The sequence below is a fragment of the Neovison vison genome, chromosome 3, assembly GCF_020171115.1.
Source record: "Neovison vison isolate M4711 chromosome 3, ASM_NN_V1, whole genome shotgun sequence".
NCBI classification, from domain to species: Eukaryota; Metazoa; Chordata; class Mammalia; order Carnivora; family Mustelidae; genus Neogale; species Neogale vison.
Window position 1 is genome coordinate 23,805,396 of NC_058093.1, and position 20,189 is coordinate 23,825,584.

General features: G+C 34.4%; 1 protein-coding gene across 12 annotated transcripts in view; it reads right to left on the reverse strand.

Moving 5' to 3' along the window:
- IKZF2 (IKAROS family zinc finger 2) overlaps nucleotides 1-20,189 on the reverse strand; it is a 158,108-nt gene that overhangs the window by 21,052 nt on the left and 116,867 nt on the right. For all 12 annotated transcript variants that reach the window (XM_044241534.1, XM_044241533.1, XM_044241532.1 and 9 more), the window contains one exon: nucleotides 1,403-1,540. In XM_044241534.1, coding sequence (XP_044097469.1) covers nucleotides 1,403-1,540 — 138 coding nt within the window. The remainder of the gene's footprint in view (nucleotides 1-1,402; nucleotides 1,541-20,189) is intronic.

The following is a 20,189-nucleotide window of genomic DNA, read 5'->3' on the forward strand; positions in this document are numbered from 1 at the left end:
CAAATTTACTAAGACATAACAAAACACAGACAGGTTTTCAAAAATGTTAGTTAATAATATAAAAACAAAGGACTCATTCACAACAAAAAGTAGAATTAAAATAGTTCTTTAGATTATATAAACTATCCTTAAGAAGAAATGCTTCAATTATTCAGGGTAACAAAATAAATATTTTAAATTCCCAACTCAAAAACAAATAGTTACTTGCTGCCCAATAAACAGTTTCACAGCATGTACTACATAAAACAAAACCCACGATAATCCTTGAGCTGTCTGTAAGTTGCTAAACAGACATTTATATTTTGAAAATGACTATAGCGTTCTCCAATTGTATTATTTAATACTGGCTAAATCTTTTTAAAATAAGATATATAAACGCAACAGTAAATTAAGATTTTTTGTATGTACTTATATGAATGATAAAATTAATCAGTATACAAATATAATCAAGAGGACAGGACAGATGCTTCAAATCTAAAGAACTGAAATTCATAACTTTACTTTGTAAATCTGATTTACCAACATTAATTTTTCAGTAACAAAGAGTTATTAATTGGTAAACCTTAGAAACTACCTTTCCACCTGCTATTGTATATTGTGGCAGTGAGGATGTTTTGCTTGGGTTTTGATTTTTGTGGAGGGAAGTGGTGCCCGATTTTAGTTTAGATTGTTCCCTACACTTAGTAGAAAGCAAAATGAGTAATTTCCAAGATAAATCACAAAACAGATTAGAGATATTTCCAATTACATCAATTATATCACTGATCACTTACCCAAGAGAAATGAAAATACACAACCAACTCTTTTAGGAACTGTACAGAGTTTCCTAGAACCCCTTCTAACTATTTGGTGCCTCCAATGAGCAAATACTATGGCAAATACTATCTTCCTTTGGTGTATTCAAAGTCTGCTGTCATTATTATGTTAATTCAAATGCAGGTTATCAGAAATAACTTGGGATTTTCACAAAAACTCAGGACAGCTTGTTTGCCAAGCTTCGCAAAGCTCAACTCATTTCACATGCTTAAGAAGATAATCCCATTGGGGCTCCTGGGTGGCTCAGTGGGTTAAGCCTCTGCCTTCAGCTCTGGTCATGATCTCAGGGTCCTGGGATCAAGCCCTACACCGGGCTCTCTGCTCAGCAGGGAGCCTGCTTCCCCCTCTCTCTCAGCCTGCCTCTCTGCCTACCTGTGATCTCTTTTTCTCTCTCTGTCAAATAAATACATAAATAATCTTAAAAAAAAAAAAATAATCCCAGGCAAAAGTTAATGTGATCTAAAATTGTTTTAAAAAGAGTAGAATTCGATCTTCATGCTCCAGGGTCGAGAGAACTGTCTAGCCCCCAAGGAACGACAAAAGCAGTGAGAGGGGAGTGAAAACGGTGAGTGCCATTTCTACCCACCGTGGTGACTCATGACCTGCCCCGCGGCCTCCATGCCCACATTCTGGAGATAGTTGTGGCAGCGTTCCTTGTGCTCCTCCAGTGAACTGCGCTGCTTGTAGCTTCGTCCACAGTAGTTGCACTTGTGAGGTTTACCCACTGCGAAGAGAACTCGCGGTTAGTGGTGCCGTCAGTCTCATCCAAAGCAAAATCAACATCTGACTTTTGATAGTGTGGAGGAAGCATTTATATGCTTTTCAGACTCCAATCTCTTCCTCCTCCACACGCTGATTTAGGCAAGAAAAGCTAATAAATTTCTACCAAGGCTAAAAGACAGAAGATAAGGCAGATCGTACCTTTGGTGATAGGGGAAATACTGAATCAAATTCATGCTCTGACTGTATCCTAGATCATGAGGGGCTGATGATCAGTCTTCAAATTATCTGACTCGTAACGCTAACATTTGCTCTTACACAATGCTCTCAGCTTTGACTCATTCAAAAGACAAATCAGGAGTGCCCTAGATACATGGTGAGAATTTTTTTTTTAATTTATTTTTTAGGGAAATAAGGACAGAATTTTTACTGAAGAAAACTAAAATGCAACAAATGGAATGTCATTGTTTAACGAAAAGATTATTCACCTTACGGTACCAAGGGCCCAAAAAGAATTTAAGTGATGAGAAAAAAGTACAGATAAAAGCAGAGTTTCTCTTTTCTTTCCATCTTGGTAATAGCTCTTCACACATGCAAAACTTGGCAGCCGATAAGTGTATTCTCCCACATCAGCACTGTTCTTACATTACCAAGAATTAGCCTACTAGGTGCTTTGAGTCAGGACTATTAACAATAACCACTGAAGTCCTAACCTATTTAGCTGTATGATGATAGTAACATTTTCTTCTCCATCTTTTTTTTTTTCTCTAATGCATTTCACATTCAGGAAATGAATTATTTCCTAGTAACCAGAGAGTCATATCTCAGTATACCAGGTAAAATACTTCGATGCTCATGTTAAAAAAAAAAAAAAAAAAAAAAAAAAAGGCAACACAAAACAAAAAAACCTTCAAAGAATTGATGAAGAAAAACACACTTATGGAAAGAGACATGTTTTACTGCATGCCAATTCACAAGGATATCACAGAGCACTTTGATTCTTGGTTTTGAATAAATACAGAAACAACAGGTCTGTGCCGAAGCCCTTGGTAGTAAAACATAGTGTGAATCAGGTCAGTGGCCCTCATCTGACACAGGAATCACTTTGTTTTGCCCAGAGGACAAAGACCACTCTTTTTCATAGTTAAAGCCAGTATCCCTCACTCCAGTCACCTTACAAACCCACACTATGATACTGGTCACAAGTGGAATTGAAATACTGTAACAAGGCATTCAGAACTGCATAGACACTTCACCATACTGATTAAGAACAAAAAACAAAAAATAAAAACCCACCAAATTTTTTAAATGCATTTGAGATGCACATAAACTCTTATTTCATGATCACAATTTTTGCAAATAGTTTAAAATAAAAGCTATCTAAAGCAGGATTAATCATTTCTAAAAATACTAAGCATCCTAGATACTTGTTTTTCAGAACAAAGAATTTTTATATATTGAACCAAGTTTGTCTCTGATATTGTGAAGAATCTTTATCACTGTGTGAGAACATTAAAAACGACAAGAACCTACTTTTAGTCAAAACATTTCATGAAAATAGTGTAAATATATTTGCATGTAGTTGCATTTTAAGATACGGAGTTACATATTACAAAAAGCTTCTGTTTGGTATCACTGTTACTTAATTTTGGGTTTTTTAGTACTGTTTCTCTAGAAATAAGTGAATTTTCCGTAAACAAGTCTACTAACTAATACTTACTAAGCACATACACTGTGCTCAATAGCCCATGTCAACTAGTTTCATCGTCTCTGTCTTCCTCTTTATCGGTCCTGTTGCACTGTGTCCTAGGATACCTGTTTTACTATGAACATATAATCCTATACTTTCTTCCCCTTATTTATATAAACCTGAAACCTTCTGAACTTCATTTAAACATAGCTCCCTTCCACTCCCCTTGGCTCACAGCCCTCAGTGAACTTCTAACTCACCCACCAAGGAAGAAAAGGGTACTCGTATTAACTGTTTTCGAGACTCATTTTTTACTAACCTCATTTTTTGAGATCTATCCTTTCTGATTTACTTCAGCTTCTCCCATTTGATATCTGTTTTAAAACATCACTCTTTCCTCTTCATCCCAATTGAAGTGAACTGTTCTAGAAGTATTACTTCAATTTCTCCAAAATCTTGACTTGGGTTCCACTGTAGCAGTCCACATACTGGGCAACAACATACGTTGTAACGGTTTTATCTCTAGGACATTTACTCTGGAAAAGCTCCACTTTATCCTTCTGCCTCTCTCAACTAATACATACTTGTTAAATACCTATTATGTACCAACAACACTGTGATGCGGCTGGAATGAAACGTAGAGAACAAATTCTCATGGTGCCTATCCTCATGCAAATGACCGGTGAGGAAGATAGACATTTAACAAATACACAAACAATATATTACAAATTGTGGTAGATTCTATAGAGCAAAAGAATGGTGTGTTAGCATAAAACAGGGAACCTAATTTAGTTCAAGAAGGTTGGACAGGAAGGTCTGCCTGAGGTAGGAACACCTGCTGGTAACTGAAGGAAAAGTAAGTTAATCAGATAATGGGGGATGGGGGCGCAGGGTGGAGGAGAGGCAGTGTTTCAGGATTTCCGGGAACTGCCATCTCCTTGTATTTGTTTACATGTACTTAGCTCCTTCAAAGTCTAAATCATGCTCTTACTAGTCTTTTGAAAATGATTTTCAAACATCAGCCACAATCCTCGCCAGATCCAATGGCTCTACTAGCCCCACAAGACCACTTCCTGTCAGTTCTTTGATATTTCTTAAAAATCAAGTTCATGAAAATATTATTTACATTTTCTCCCTATAATAAGCTTATTTGTGTAATACTTATAAACCATGAGTTAGTATGTATAACACATTATCCTGCATTTATTTTTATAAATATTATATTCTCACCATCTGAAACACCTTAATTCTGATATTACAGACATTTTTATAAAGTCATCAATAGCTTCTGAATCACTAAATCCGGTGAACTTGGATTCTAAATCTTCCTAATTTCTTGGCCACTTTCAAATTTGCATTTGCCTTGAATCTCTTTGTTTTAGCTTCTGGGATCAGGTTCTGTGTTCCCCCTCACTGGCTTCTCGACCTCTTCCTACCTGGCAAATAGATACATAACTTCCGATTTTTTCTCAGTATAATAGTCTCCCTCTGTTCCCTCTAGATTAAGCCCTCATTTTCGTGAAATGTCCAGATCCTGCCTCGAATAGTTTCCCATGTTTGTAAGTTGCTACTGGCCATTTACACCTTTATAGGATGATCTTGGTTAACCCAAAGATGAGTTTTCTCCTCTGGGCTCTCACTGTCCTCTGTCCATAGTCTGATGATGCATTACTTATGATTTCATTGTGATTACCCATATGGTATCTATTCATCTTCCTAGTTCCAAAAAAATGAGCTCTGCCCTAAGGACGAAGGTCATGTTTTACTCAATTTTGAAGTGATTGTGCTATGGTGGTTATTAAACACAGGAGATAATACATATTTGCTGAGTGACTGCACTTTAAACTCATACTTTCAAATGCCTTTTGGGTATTGCCTTGTGCTTATTCCTCTGAAATCTAAAATTCAACATATCCAAAATTATCTTCCTCCACAAAACTACTTCTTTATTCGGACTATTCTTTTGTCACTGTTATCACTGTTATAATAACCCGGATTTGCAACAGCCAGCTCCTTTTGTTGCCTCCTTATCCCTTTCCCACATGCAATTGCTGAATTATACAGACTCAACTCCTTCAATGTTTCTCAAGTTTATCCTTCCTTTTCAATCCCACAACCAATAAAACAAGTCCAATTCTTCATTACTAGCCTATGCTGGCATAACAGATTTTAAACCAGGTGTTCTCTTGTGTAATTATTTAGTCCCCTCCTTAAAAACCCTTACTGACTCTTAACTTCTATCGAAGTCCAAATCCCTCTACCTGGCATCCAGTACACCATACTAAATGGTTCCGAAGCATACATTCCATCTTCTACCCCAGAATTCAGCCAAAATCACCTTGAGCTTTCACACTTGTGTCTTCGTTCTTTCTGGAATGGCTTCATACAATTTGGGTTTCTTGAAATTCCATATATCCTTCCATTCCCAAACTCCCTCATCTTCCATCTAAAAGTGATCTTTCCCATGAAAGAATCATAACCATATCAACCCCACGCCTAGGAAGCATAATACTCTATTTGCGGCTGTTTATACATTCATTTTGATCTCCCATGTTAGACTCTGATCTTCTTGAGAAGCTGGAGCAATGTCTCATGTATTTTTGTAGCCTACAACAAGTTGAGTATGGTGATTTGTTCACTGAAAGAATAGGTTGGCGTTTCATTAATGACATCATTTCCTCACTCTTTAAGAATTTTCCTCTCACTGGTTTTCCTTAAATTTCACTAAATTTCCAATTTTCAAAGCAATGTGTCTGTATAGAAAATACCAAAATTCACCAAAAAATTACTCATGTTTCACAATTTAGAAATAACTATCTTTAACATTTTTATCTTCTTGTATTTTTTCTGTACATGCAAAGACACATTTTGTTATGAAACTGTGTGTCTTTATACACTGTATTTATACTCTACTTATTTTACTGAATATGTTTGAACATTTCCCTATGTTATAATATTTTTGTTGCAGAAGTTAGAGGACAATTTTTTTCCTAAATAGAATTATGATAATGTTGAATTACTTAGCTTGCTTAGTATTCCTAGTCCTTTTCTTATTTAATAATTATTTCTCTTTTTACTATAGTTATTTATGCCCACACATGAAAAAAATCAAGTAGTCCCAAAGGGCATTTAATGAAATACACAGTCTCCACCTCTCTCCCCCGCCCCATCTGATTGTAATCTATTCCTCTGTCCTCTTTTTGGAATTTCTATTAGTTTGATGTTAGAACTTCTGGACTGAGTCTTTCAATTTCTTATCTTGCCCCCCTAGTACTGATTGACCTTTTACTCTTTTGACTTTAAAAAATGTCCTCATCTTTTTCTTTGAATCTTTCTGCTAAAGTGTTTCCTGGTTATCATGTATTTTAATTTCTAAGAGCTCTTTCCTGCTTTTTACTTTTGTTTTTTTTTTTTAAATAGAATTCTTCTGTTTTTTCTTGGGCACAAAACTTACCTCTCTGAGCCTGGTTATCATGTATTTTAATTTCTAAGAGCTCTTTCCTGCTTTTTACTTTTGTTTTTTTTTTTTAAATAGAATTCTTCTGTTTTTTCTTGGGCACAAAACTTACCTCTCTGAGCCTTTTTTCTTTTTAAAATTTCTTCCCTCTTTATATTGTCTCTTTTCTCTGAGCTTGTTTCTTTTTATATTGTTCACTGTATTGAAGGCCTTTCTTAAATGTCTGGTGCCTGAATATCTATTGTTCATTCATATTGAACAATGAGGTACTAAAAAGTTAACTGGAAGTTCAGGAAACATAAGTGAAGTTTGTGAACTATTGCAGTATGATCTCTTTATTATTAGACTCCCATGTCTTCTCTTTCAATTCCCTTAGAGAAGATGCCTTCAATTTCTAACCCCAAGGGTGATAGAAGCTGGGTGTTTTGTGGCAAGGAATGGGGCCACAAATCCAAATGTTCAATTGTGGTTTTTTACATAATCTCCTTGCTTGAAATTCTTTGTTTCCCTCTTTACTCTCTCCTTTCCCTGGAGTTCCTAAGCCCGAATGCTTCCAATTCAATTTCTCCAAGAAATAAACATTTATTTTCCTGTGAGGGAGGAGGAGGATTTCGTTGGCTGTGCTGTGTGAGAGTGGCTTGGTGATCTAACAGTTCTGTGTGCAGATTTTGAAATACCTTTATGTTTGGTCCAAAGCTCCAACCCTGATTTCAACAATCCTGTTTCTTCTACTTTTCAGGATTCTCTGGTGCCAGTTAGCTTGATCCTCATCCCTTATTCCCCTCTATAATCACTAAAGGTTTCAGTCTCGTCTTATTGTTACTATCCCTCCCTCTGTTTTCCATCCTCCTCTTAGCTGCTATTCTGTACTTTCCCATTGTCCTTGATCTGATGAATTTAAGCTTCTGGAAATGTCTACTGTGATTTTAGTGGAGTTTTAAGAAGGTGTAGAGACAGATGTAGCTTTTAATTTCATCAAGTTTAAACAGCAATATACAATATCACTTTTGTTGTTGGTATAGTATAGTTCTGGAAGGATGGATCATACCTTCCCATTTAAAAAAAGGTGATTTACAAAGTGATTTAAAAAAAGTGACATGATATATTAGGAAAGCTTAGCCACCAAAAGAGTAATCACACATTAGTAAGACACAGAATTTGTAGAAATGTAAAATTGCATATCTCCTCTTTTCTATTCTGTTTTTTAACTACTTTAACACAAAATTCCCTATCTTCAAAAACGCTGTAGCTTAACCGTTTGCAATGGATCTCAAAATGTGAACTGTAGGCTACCTATGTTAGAAGTGTTTGTTAAAATGGAGATTCTTGGGTACCATGCTTGACCTAGAACTTTTGGGAGTGCTACCTGGAGGTCTGCATGTTTAACAAACTTCCTAAGTGGCTGCTTACATACCTAAGTTGGAAATAGTGGTTTTATAGAAAATCATAAATCATCATGTTCTCTAAGTCTGCTTAAAAATTATTTTTAAGGTAAAGAACGTTTTTTCTTCACCTTACTATAATGATCTTAATTGTATTATCAAAGGAGTTGAAATTAACCTTATAAGAAATTTCGGGATTAAGATCTGAAAAGCTCTTGGATGAAGCTTCATTTTATTACCAGTAATAACACAAAAAAGAAATATTTTGATATGGAAGTTTACTCCTGTATGATGATTATATATTTTGAGGATAATGATACAGTTTAGTTTAAACTTTGCATCTATTCTCCTTCAAACTGACCTGTGCTCCTGAATTCTAAAATTCAAGGGGAAAGTGATTACTGAACCATTTCTCTTAAATTGCAAATTGTACTATCTTTTTAGAGGGCTATATGATGTTATTTCACACTAGAGAAAACAGCATAGAAATTAATCATTTCCACTAATAAAAGATAAATGGTTTGCCAGGGCACTGATCATGGGCTTCTATCTTTCCCAATTTCCACAGGACCATAGTGAGTACCAAACGGAATATGTTGTCAAAACACAGCTAAAAACCATTAAGTCATCTTCCCCGTCTCTCTCCAACTATGACTATGAAGAGAAAACAGTTGAATTAAAGTTCCCACTTTCCTTACTTGATAAAGTTGGGCTTAATCACATGGTAACAGCTTTACACTGGCTCTTCTAAGCAACCATCTACCTCACAAATATTTGTTACTCCTGAATTCTGAGTCATGATATATGCAGATTCTTATTTTTAAAAAATCAGCATTATGGAGGTAAAATTTAGATAAAATCCATCTACTTTACACAATTCAAGGAGTTTAGAAGTATATTTAGTTGTGTAACCACAGCCACAATTAAAATACAGAACACCTCTATTGCCCTAAACATTTCTTCTTTGTTCTTTACACCAAATCTCCCTTTGTAACCACTACTGTTTTGCCTTTTTTTTTTTTTAAAGGATTTCAAATAAACTCAATCATGCAGTATGTAGTCCTATGTGTCTGGCTTCTTTCATTCAGTGTGATGATTCTGAGATTCATTCATGCTGTTACATGAATTGATAGTTTATTATTTTTACGGCTGAGCAGTTTTCATTATATGAATATAACACAGTTTTTTAATCTACTCCTTAGTTTAGGTTGTTTCTAGTTTATGGCTCTTAGGAATAAGACTTCTACCAACACTTGCAGGCAAGTCTTTTTTAAAATATGGATATCCAATTGTTCTAGCTCCATTTATAGAAAATATTATCTTTCCTCCTTAAATTGTGGTAGGACCTTTGTTGAAAATCAATTGATTGTATATTGTGAGTATATTTATAGTTTTTCTGTTCTATTCCATTGATCTCTGTGTCTATCCATAAACTAAAAGAATAGATACTACTAACACAGTTAGTCTTTAAATTAGGTAGTTTAAGTCATATGACTCTGAATTTTCTCTTCTCTCTATTTTAGAGAAGGAGAGGGGCAGGACAAGGAGAGGGAGAGGGAGAGAATCTTATGTAGGCTCTACACCCAGCATGGAGTCTGACATAGAACTCAATCTCATAAGCCTGAGATCATGACCTGATCCAAAATCCAGAGTTGGATGCTTAACCAACTGAACCAACCAGACCCCACCATGCTTTGTCAGAATTATTTTGGCTATTTTAGATCTTCTGTATTTCCAAACAAATGCTGTAATCGGTTTGTTAATTTCTATAAAAGATCCTGCTAGGATATTGATTGGGATTGTATTAAACTGATAGCTTTAATTTCCAGAGAATTAACATTTTAACAGTATTGAATCATTTAAACCACAATTATAACACATCTTACCACTTACTTAGGTCTTTAATTTCTCTCAGCATTTTTTTAAACTTTCCTTGCACAAAGTTACATAAATTTATCTCTATGTAATTCATGTATTTTGGATCCTATAATAAATCATGTTGCTTTCTAAATTTCAATTTCCAATTGTCCATTTTAAGCATATAGAAATAAGTCTGATTTCTTTATATTGATGTTGCTTCTTGCAATCTTAATCAAATCTCTCACTTTTAATTTTTGGGGGGTCGAGTCCTTGCTTTTTCTATATAGGTACTTATATTATCTAAAACTAAATACAGTCTTACTTATTCCAATGCAATACTTATGTCTTTTATTTCTTTCTGTTGCCATACTGCATTGACAAGGCTCCTAGTACGGTGCTGAATAGAAGTGGAGAGGTCAGACCTTCTTGCCTTGCTCCTATTCTAAAGGGTAAACTTTCATTTACTAACAGTATAATGTAAGCTCAAAATTTTCCAAAAATGGCTTTTACCATATTGAGGAAGTTCTTTATGTTCTATTTCTGAGAATTTTTTAAAAATCATGAATAAATACTGAATTATGTCAAATGCTTTTTCTGTATCTATGAAGATGATTATAATCAATCAATCTTTCTTTCTTTCTTTCTTTTTGGTCTCTTAATATGGGGAATTTTGCTGATATTCTTCTAATGTCAAATCAATTTTGGACTCCTGGGATAAACCCCAGTTGGTCAGGGTATGTTATCCTTTCTTATGTATTTCTGGATCCTATTTGCTAAAATTTTGTTAAGGATTTCTGTTCCTGTGTTCATGAGGGATATGGTTATATACTTTTCTTTTATCGCAGTACCTTTGGTTTTAGTATCAGGGTAATGCTGAACTCAATCTGTATGGAAGCATTATTCCCCTTTCATTTGTTCCCTAATGTTTCCTTAAATTACTTCTTCCTTGAATGTTTGACAGAATTTACAAGTGAAGTAATGTGGAGTTTTCTTTGTGGGGAGGTTTTTAACTATAATTTCAATTTCTAGAAGAAATATAAGGCCATCATAGTATTTCTTTTTGTGTGAGCTTGAATAATTTCTGTATTTCAAGGAATTTATTTTATCCACTTGAATTTATTGACATAAACTTATTCATCATATACCTGTATTATACTCCCAATGGCTATAGGAGTTTTAGTGACATCCAATGTTCATTTCTGATGTTGGTAAGTCCAGTATTACTTTTGTACCAACTGATCTTGGCTAGAGGTTTATCTATTTTACTGATCTTTTCACAGAATCAGCCTTTGATTTCACTGATTTTTCTGTATCATATTCTTGTTTTCCCTTTAATTGATCTTTACCTTTAAAGTTATTATTTCCTTCCTCTACATTCTCTAGATTTAATCTGCTATTCTTTTGTTCTATCTTAAGGAAGCTTAGTTAATTGGTTTTAGACCTTTCTTCTTTTTTAAAATATAAACACTTAATGCTGTCCATTTTCCTCTAGTATCACTTCTACTCTCATTATTTTCACATTTTCCTTTATATTCTTGAACATATGGAGTGTAATTATAACAAATGTTTTATCAACCTTGTCTGCTAATTTTACCAGTTGGGCATTTCTGGGTCTATTTCTATTGATTGAGTTTTCTACTCATTATGGGTAATATTTTCTGCCTTCTCTGCATATCTGTTAATTTTTGGTGTCATTCTGGATTTTGTGAGTTTTACATTAGTGGATTCTGGATTTTGTTGCATTTCTTTAGACTGTGGATCACTTATTCTGGTATGCCATTACATTACTTAGAATCAGTTCGACTTTTTTGATGTTTGCTTTTACACTTCAAGGCAGTTCCAGGGCACGCTTTAATCCAAAGGCTAATTTATTCCCAGTACCAAGGCGATAAACTTTCTGAGGATTTTACTCAATGACTTGATGATTACAAAATCTTTCCACACTGGCCAGAGAGAACTGACTATTCTCACTGTTGCATTAGCTCCAGGAATTGTTTGACCTTCTGTTTCCTTCCTTTTCCCAGCTGTACATAGTTTCTTCATAAAAATAGGTAGATCACTATTTAGCCAAAGAGTCAAAGGAGCTTCAGCAAAACTCCAAAGTTTTTTCTGTGCATTTTCCTCCTGATAATCGCTATACTCCAAGAACACTGGTCTCCATGAATTCTGATCTGTCTCCTCAAATCAGCAAGACTGACTGGCTCTTTTGGGTTTCCTGTTCCCAAGCATGGCTTGGAAATTGCTTCTAAGAAGTAAGCTAGGAGAATCATAGGACTCACCACATTTGTTTTTCTACTCTTAGGAATTCTAGTCCTGCAGTGCCTGTTGTTGAATGCCTAAAAGTCATTTAATATATTGTGTCTGGTATTCTAATTGTTCAGGGCAGGGGATAAATCTGATTCCTAATACTTCATCATTATGTTTGAGAGCAAAAGTTATATATGTAATTGGGTTAAGTATTTAAAAAGTCACACTAACCTTGTAAATTTTGTTACCAATACAATTCAGGTAACTGAAATGAAGTTTATTATATATAAAGCTCTACAGTATGTACTATAACAAATAATAATATATAGTATAATAAAGATTCTGAGACAGAGGATAGCAGGGTTAGTGTTCCCAACTCTCTCAGAAGTTAATATGTCGTCTCCTTTGATCTACCGTCCCTCACAAAAATCCTACACTAACAAAAAGAGAAGCATCGATATAACCTGTTAGAGATATAGAGATTACTGAACTGACCTGAGAAATAAATTATAAATTAAAGATGCAGTAAAGGAAATTTGATAATCTTGACAATTCAATTCAATTAGAAAAAAAAATTTGCTAGCATTTGCTAGTATTTTTCTCCATCTGTCATTATTAGGGATAAATACCTGCCCCTGTACTAAAACCCCCATATACCTACCACAAGGAAGAGCAAAGGAAGTAGCCATAAATAATTTTGAAGTAGGAATGTTTACCATAAATTCATAGGGTGTTATGAAGGTATATAGCACAATCAAGTCTTGTTCACTTATGTTTTCTTGAAATATGTCACTTCAAGAGTTATCCTAGTGAAACCTATAAAACAAATTACAATAGCACTAATATATGTGGTAAATGTTTTATTCTTTATATAGATGTATGTATGTTTACACATAAACATGCAAGAAACCACATCTATATACAGAAATTATATTTACCATTTGTCACGATACATGTAAAATCAGCAACAGTATTATGCATATAGCACATTCATTTTCCTTTAATAAAACTAAAAGCACCCACCATCCTATAAATATTTATAATGCAAAAAATGGGAACTTGATATCTGATTTTACTTGACAATTGCTTACAGAATTAGAAATTAATCTGAAGAAAGATGAGCACTGAAATATGGTGCAATCAATAATTTTTTTTCAGTTTTTAGTACATATAAGTTATACTTTGAATTAGTTGTCTACTTTATTGTATGAACCTTCTATATAAATAATTTTAATGTTCCTGATCCCTGTTGTTCTACTGCTGCCTCAAAAAGGATTTTGCCAATTCATATTCATGCTACTAGTGTATGGGAAAGCCTTTTGACCATACTCTCAACCAGAACTCTGATTAAAATAATAATTCTCTAATGTGCTAGGCCTGCGATCCTTAAATTTTAATGGGACACTAAAGCACTCTCTTGGGAAGGATATTGTAAAGCCAGATAAGCACAGGATATTTTAAATTTTTAAGGGAAATAATAATATTCAACATCCCTCAGACACCAAACAAACTACTTGCTCACAGTTTCAACATATCACATTACAATCTTTTCAATGATTGTCACATCTTTATGAAGCTAGGTTTCAGGAGCTGCTGTAACACAAAGCGAGTACTGTGTGAAAATATATTTTTTCTATAAAAATATTTGGATACTAGTGGAGGTATTCAATCTGATTCCAAGATGTGGGAAGTTGTGTAGTGTCCAACAAGGTGCACACTCCCATTAGTAAAAAATTGTGGCTGTTCAAGAATGAAATAAAAACATTATTTTGTCTTTCAATTTATGTGTATTTTCAGATTATGTTTTCCATTAATTGGCAAAACCTTTTGATTATCTATTATGTACCAAGCACCATTCAAAGAGCTGGGGATACATTAATAAATAAGACAGAGGATGTCCATGACCTCATAGAGCTTACATTCAGATGACAATGGGAAGAGACAGGCAACATGTGCATGAACAAAAAATCCAAGATAATAAATGCAGATTCTGATTTAAGGTTTACAAGACTTTAAGACAGAGTAAGATCAAGAATGAGCAGTGGGATGTTCTAGGTAGGGTGCTTATGGAAGTCCACTCTAAGAAGAAGCTATTGAAAGCAAACATCTGAAGGATAATGAGGCATCCATGCCAATAACTGGGAAAGAGCTAAAGGAAGAGACTTCTAGGATCATCAGTGCAAAATCCCAAGAGTAGAAAGGAATAAAGGAACCAAGGGTAGCAAAAAACACAGAGTGAGGGATAGAGTGGTATATGATCAGACAGGAGAGGTGGGAAGCATTTCCCCTAGCTATGATAGGCAGTTTGAGTTTATTAGAAGAGCAATGGAAGGCCATTAAAAGATTTTATGCAGAGAAATCACATGATTTAAATAGGGTTTCTACAGAGAATTCTGGCTGCTATCTTGAGAATAGACTGGAAAGCAGGAGTATGGTAGCTGAGATCATAGACTCTGGGGTCAGGCAAAGCAAAGCTTATTTCCCAGCTTTTCCTGGGTAAAAGTTGAATAAAATATGCATATGTGGTCTTAATGATAAGATGTTTATTACATCAAAGCATAATTTTTTACAAAGTACTCTCACGGGCGCCTGGGTGGCTCAGTGGGTTAAGCCGCTGCCTTCGGCTCAGGTCATGATCCCAGGGTCCTGGGATCGAGTTCCGCATCAGGCTCTCTGCTCAGCAGGGAGCCTGCTTCCTCCTCTCTCGCTCTTCCTGCCTCTCTGCCTACTTGTGATCTCTCTGTCAAATAAATAAAATCTTTAAAAAAAAAAAGTACTCTCACAAAGATAATTTATTCATGCTTGGATTTATTTTATTCTAAATTTCTGTATGTTACTCAAGCTTTATGGAAATCTTCATTTATTTCAGTATGATACTTTAGTTTTGTTATACTGAGCATTTTGGTGTATGGATGTGTCTGTGGTATGTTTAAAATCTAATCCTAATAGTATACATTGTGAATATGAATAAAGACATTAGGTTAAAAATATAATAACCTCAATAAGGTAAAGCTTTATAAGAAGAACCATACATATAATATTTAAAACTACAGAATGTAGGGATCTTAGGTAGCATCTCTTATTTACTTGTTTTAAAAATTTTTTTGAGTACAGTTGACACACAATGTTAAAATTAGTTTCAAGTGTACAACATAATGATTCAATTTCTCTATACATTATGCTATGCTCACCCTCTTTAAATTGGACTTTCCTTAGCTGTAAAATAAGGCTCTTAAAATAGTGCTTGTCACAAGATACGAGCCCATTAAATATTAGCCATTTACTTTAATTTTTGTAATGGACTGACATTTATCATTTATTAGGAAATAGATATAGCCCCCACTGACCTCTACAAATCTTAAACTAACTTTCTAGTTAACGCAAGAATGTGCAGCTGAAAGCACCCAAAGTTTCATTTATTCATCTGATACAGTATAAGGGATACAGATGCAAAACAGAGTAAGATTTCTTCTTTGAGATACTGAACATAGGATCTTTCATTCTTATCTATATACTTATTATCATCATGTTTCTGTATAAACTAAAGGGATTACTACTGTAATAAATGATTTATAATATCCTAAATAAAAATTTAATTATATTCTAAATATATATTATATGATTATAATGACTGATATTGGTTTTTATATACCTCATTTGTAAGTTTGTTTGTTTTTTTTAAACCATTTGGGAGTTTTCTTACAAGATTTGGCAAGATAGTACAGGCTGTGGATGAACAGGTTTTTTTGACTCACATACACGGATCAAGTAGGAGAAATAAAAGGAGAGGGTGGAGGTTAGTTCACAAAAAAACAAAACAAAAACACAGTGTGATGTGCCCTTTTGGACACTGAGTAATGATGCTAGCATGCTGCCCTTCCACTTCTGCCATGAATTCAAGAGTGCCAGTCCCACAGACTCAGGGACATGGAAGAGAAAATGTGAAATGGCCACGAAATCAGACTATCCATACCAACATCGATGCACGGTACAAAACTGAGCTAGTCAACTTGTAATGAGGACGATGTTTGTAGAAAACGGAGAAGAATGAGAAATAGGTCCAAAATTCTTGCTTATTTCTTTTTTTAATTTTATTTTTTTCAGTATTCCAAAATTCACTGTTTATGTTTAGCTTATTTTGTAAGAATTTCTGAAAACAGAAAAAGATAAGAAGGAAAGGTTCCAGCAGTAAACCAACCTAAGAAGGCACCAAAGTACTATATCACATGAGTATGTATTATAAGAAGAAAGACTTCTCTTTAATAATTCCTTCTAGAAATGTATTTGAAATTTAAAGAAGCACGACGACTGATATTTGAAAAAAGAAGAGCTCGTGTATGCTATTTTTAAAAAATTAATTTCTGAGGGATAGATAATGTAGAGTATATAATGATTATTGGTCTGGAAAAGAAAAGTGTTCTACTTACTGGATAGAAATCACACAGATCGTCTTACCAGCTAGCTTGACTGAAAGTGGTTTTTCCTTCCTGATCATATTTCAATGGGCAGGGCCATTAGGGTGTGTTTGAAGAGTCAGGAATAAAAATACTAATCCCATCCCCTCTCTCCAGTGTCTACTGCAAAGCATATGGAGAGGCACCATGGGCGTCATTATCAGGAGTTGGGTGAAATCAGCACAGCACAGTTATGCAAATCATGTGCGCAACTGACACTGCTTGTGTATTATCAGTGTAATCCACCTCTATGGAGCACCTCCAGGAAGGAAAGGAGGGGTGGGGGGTGGGGAAAGTTCACACTTGGGAGATCACCCAGAAAGTGGGCCAGATGCCAGGTCTACAATCAGGTGAAAACAGTTCCTTCTCATGGGAAGTCTGCAGGACAAATTATTCTACACTTAATGCATCATCACTATTATGCGTGAGCTACAATAGATTCAATTTCTAAACCAGGATAATGTAATCCAATATGTCCATCATTATCCTGGGCCATGGATTAGTATTTTTAAAATGGGTCTCTGACAAATCTGAGAGAAAAGTCATGATGATCTTGTTTCAAAATAATGTCAATATGAAAATAACTAATAATGATAATCTTTTAGGCAAGTACCTAATTTTCAGACATTTTTTATTCTTCACTCATTTCACAAGTTGTTAATATCCAAAAGTCTATAACCTGCAGCTGTTCCATGTTATTCAAATAATTTTGTATGTAATACAAGCTAAAGGTACTTATTTACATACTTTTTTCTGGTAGTCATCTCAAAAAAATGAAGCAATACTGAAGCAAACATTTAAGGATTGGGGGGAAAAAACCTATGAAAAAGACAAAGAGTAGAAGGCAAAAGGAAACACAAGAGGAAAAGATTATTTAATGAAACAAGATGGAGAGTAATTACAAAGGCTATATGTACTTTAGAATCCCTTCTAGTTTATGGAATTCCTGACCAGTCAGCAATAGAAGGAAATGGTGTGGCTGTGGTAGTGAATTCCGTAGCAAGACATGACAATATATTTGAAAGCATTTCATTCTTATGATGAATTAACAGACTGTCCCATGTGAGAAGACTGAAAACTAGAGCATTTGACATTAAGTTGTTTCTTTAATAATACGGTCAAAGGTTAGCTCTGTCTCACTCTAAGCCAGATACTACTTTTAAGCTTTAAGAATCTGAAGATTAGGAGTGATCTCTTCTTGTCGGTTTCTCTGAGAGGATGTAGTTTAAACTTTAAAAATGCCTGTTAGTTGATGGAATATTCTTCTAAAGGCGAATGTTCAAATATATTCAAAAAACAGGCAAAGTCATAATATTTTATAGTTTCCTATAACAGTTAAAAGCATAACTGAATAAAACATAAACTAGTGTTAAAAATAATAGAAACGTGTAAATGAATTTATGGCAGTACAGTATTTAACTGATAATGTTTTTAAAAAAATCAATACCGGGAACTAATACAAGGATTCAATACTTCTGAGCTATTTTTATGGAAAAAAACTGGGATTACAGGATCTTTAAAAATAAAAAGGCAATCCTTGTATTGTAGAATTAAAAAAATGTATAGCGAGGGAGTTATTGTTTTAACAGTAGATATTTATATGGTACATCTGGACCAGTTGTTTTTTTTATAGGATAAAATAGTTTTAAACTGACAATTAGACATAAAGCACAAACTCCTTAGGCTAAAAACTGTCGAACACTGAATAGGTTACAAAGTAATATTGTAAAAATCAACATTCCTAAGGTGTTTGGAAATAAGCTAACATAGGCTTACTGACCCTACATAAAAAGATGAAGACTTCATGACACTAGAAGTTTCCTCAAACAGCTCTAACTCCAGGGTTATGTGATATACCTGCATATATACACATATATGTACAGATATGTATGATTCAAATATATCACATAAACTAATTTTACAAAGCATTTATTTTTAGATGATATATCCCAATAAAGAACTGTATAATAAGTACTGGTTTAACTGAAAGCTAAGGTTTTCCTTAGACTATTATAGGTAAGTCTTATTGAAAACCCAAAGGAATTATTTTTTAAAAATGAGAAGAACAACAAAAAAAGGCAATTTGGGGGCCCTTGGGTGGTTTAGTAGGTTAAGTGGCTGCCTCAGGATTTTGGCGGGTCATGATCCCAGGGTCCTGGGGTCAAGTCTTGCATTGGGCTTTGTCTCAGTGGGGAGTCAGCTTGAAGATTCTCTCTCTACCTCTCACTTTGCCCCCCCATAAATAAATCTTTTAAAAAAATAAGTTCCTACACTTACCTGCTTACTCAAAGATATTTTATTTAAATACTTAAACAATATTTCAGTGTTACAAGAAGCAAGCATCTTAAAAAGATGAGTGTTAAGAAATATTTGGTTTTTCTAAGAATACAAGAGATAATTTCTTTAAGACATTAGCATTTTTCATTTTCATATTTTTAAAAAAATTTCAGTTTTAAGCAATAAGTAATTTTTATAATAATTTGGATCCAGGACAATTCCATGGATATCTGAATTTTAGATATGGCATAAAAATATTTGAGACTATGAGAGAGATATTCTTACCTTTTCCTCCTTGCATTTACACATAACAATTTATAATGCATATATACTATATAAATTTCCATATATTAAAAATAATCTATTCTGTTTGTTTTTTTTTTAATATTTTATTTATTTGTTTGATAGTGAGAAAGAGAGAGAGAGAGCACACACACAAGTAGGGAGAGCAGCAGGCAGAGGGAGAAGCAGGCCTTCTGCTGAGCAGGGAGCCTGATGCGGGGCTTGATCCCAGGACCTGGAATCATGACCTGAGCCGAAGGCAGACACTTAACGACTGAGCCACCCAGGCGCCCCTTCTATTCTGTTTTAAATATTTAATTTGGTCACAGCATCATAATATGTGAGACATATACTTGAAAGGCTAATTAGGAAAAAATATGCAATTCTAGTTCCTCTTAGTTTAAAAAAAATAGCAAGTATGATAAGTATTATTTTGATTAATAGGGGTCCAAGACTTAATTAAAATACTATTTCCCCAGTGTATTGGGTATAATAAAGACAATTAAAAGGAGCAATATATAACGTATGAAGCACACTAATCAAATTTCTAAGAATGAAAGGACTATAATTACTTGTTAAACTAAAAGTCTAAAAGACAAAACTAATAAAAATCATTTTTGTAGAAGGAGTACTGATTCACTGATTCATCATTAAAAACTCATGTTTTAAACGTCATATGTTATAAATTTATATATAGCAAATCAGATAATTTGTGTGGTAAATCTTAAGATTAATTGGTGGAGTGGTTTTTTTTTTTTAAGATTTTATTTATTTATTTGACAGACAGAGATCACAAGCAGGCACAGAGGCAGACAGAGAGAGAGAGGAAGGGAAGCAGGCTCCCTGCTGAGCAGAGAGCCCTATTCGATGAGGGGCTCCATCCCAGGACTCTGGAATCATGACCTGAGCCAAAGGCAGAGACTTTAACCCAGTGAGCCACCCAGGCACCACTAATTGGTGGAGTTTTAAATATAAACCAGTACCTTTTATTTTCTTGTATCCTT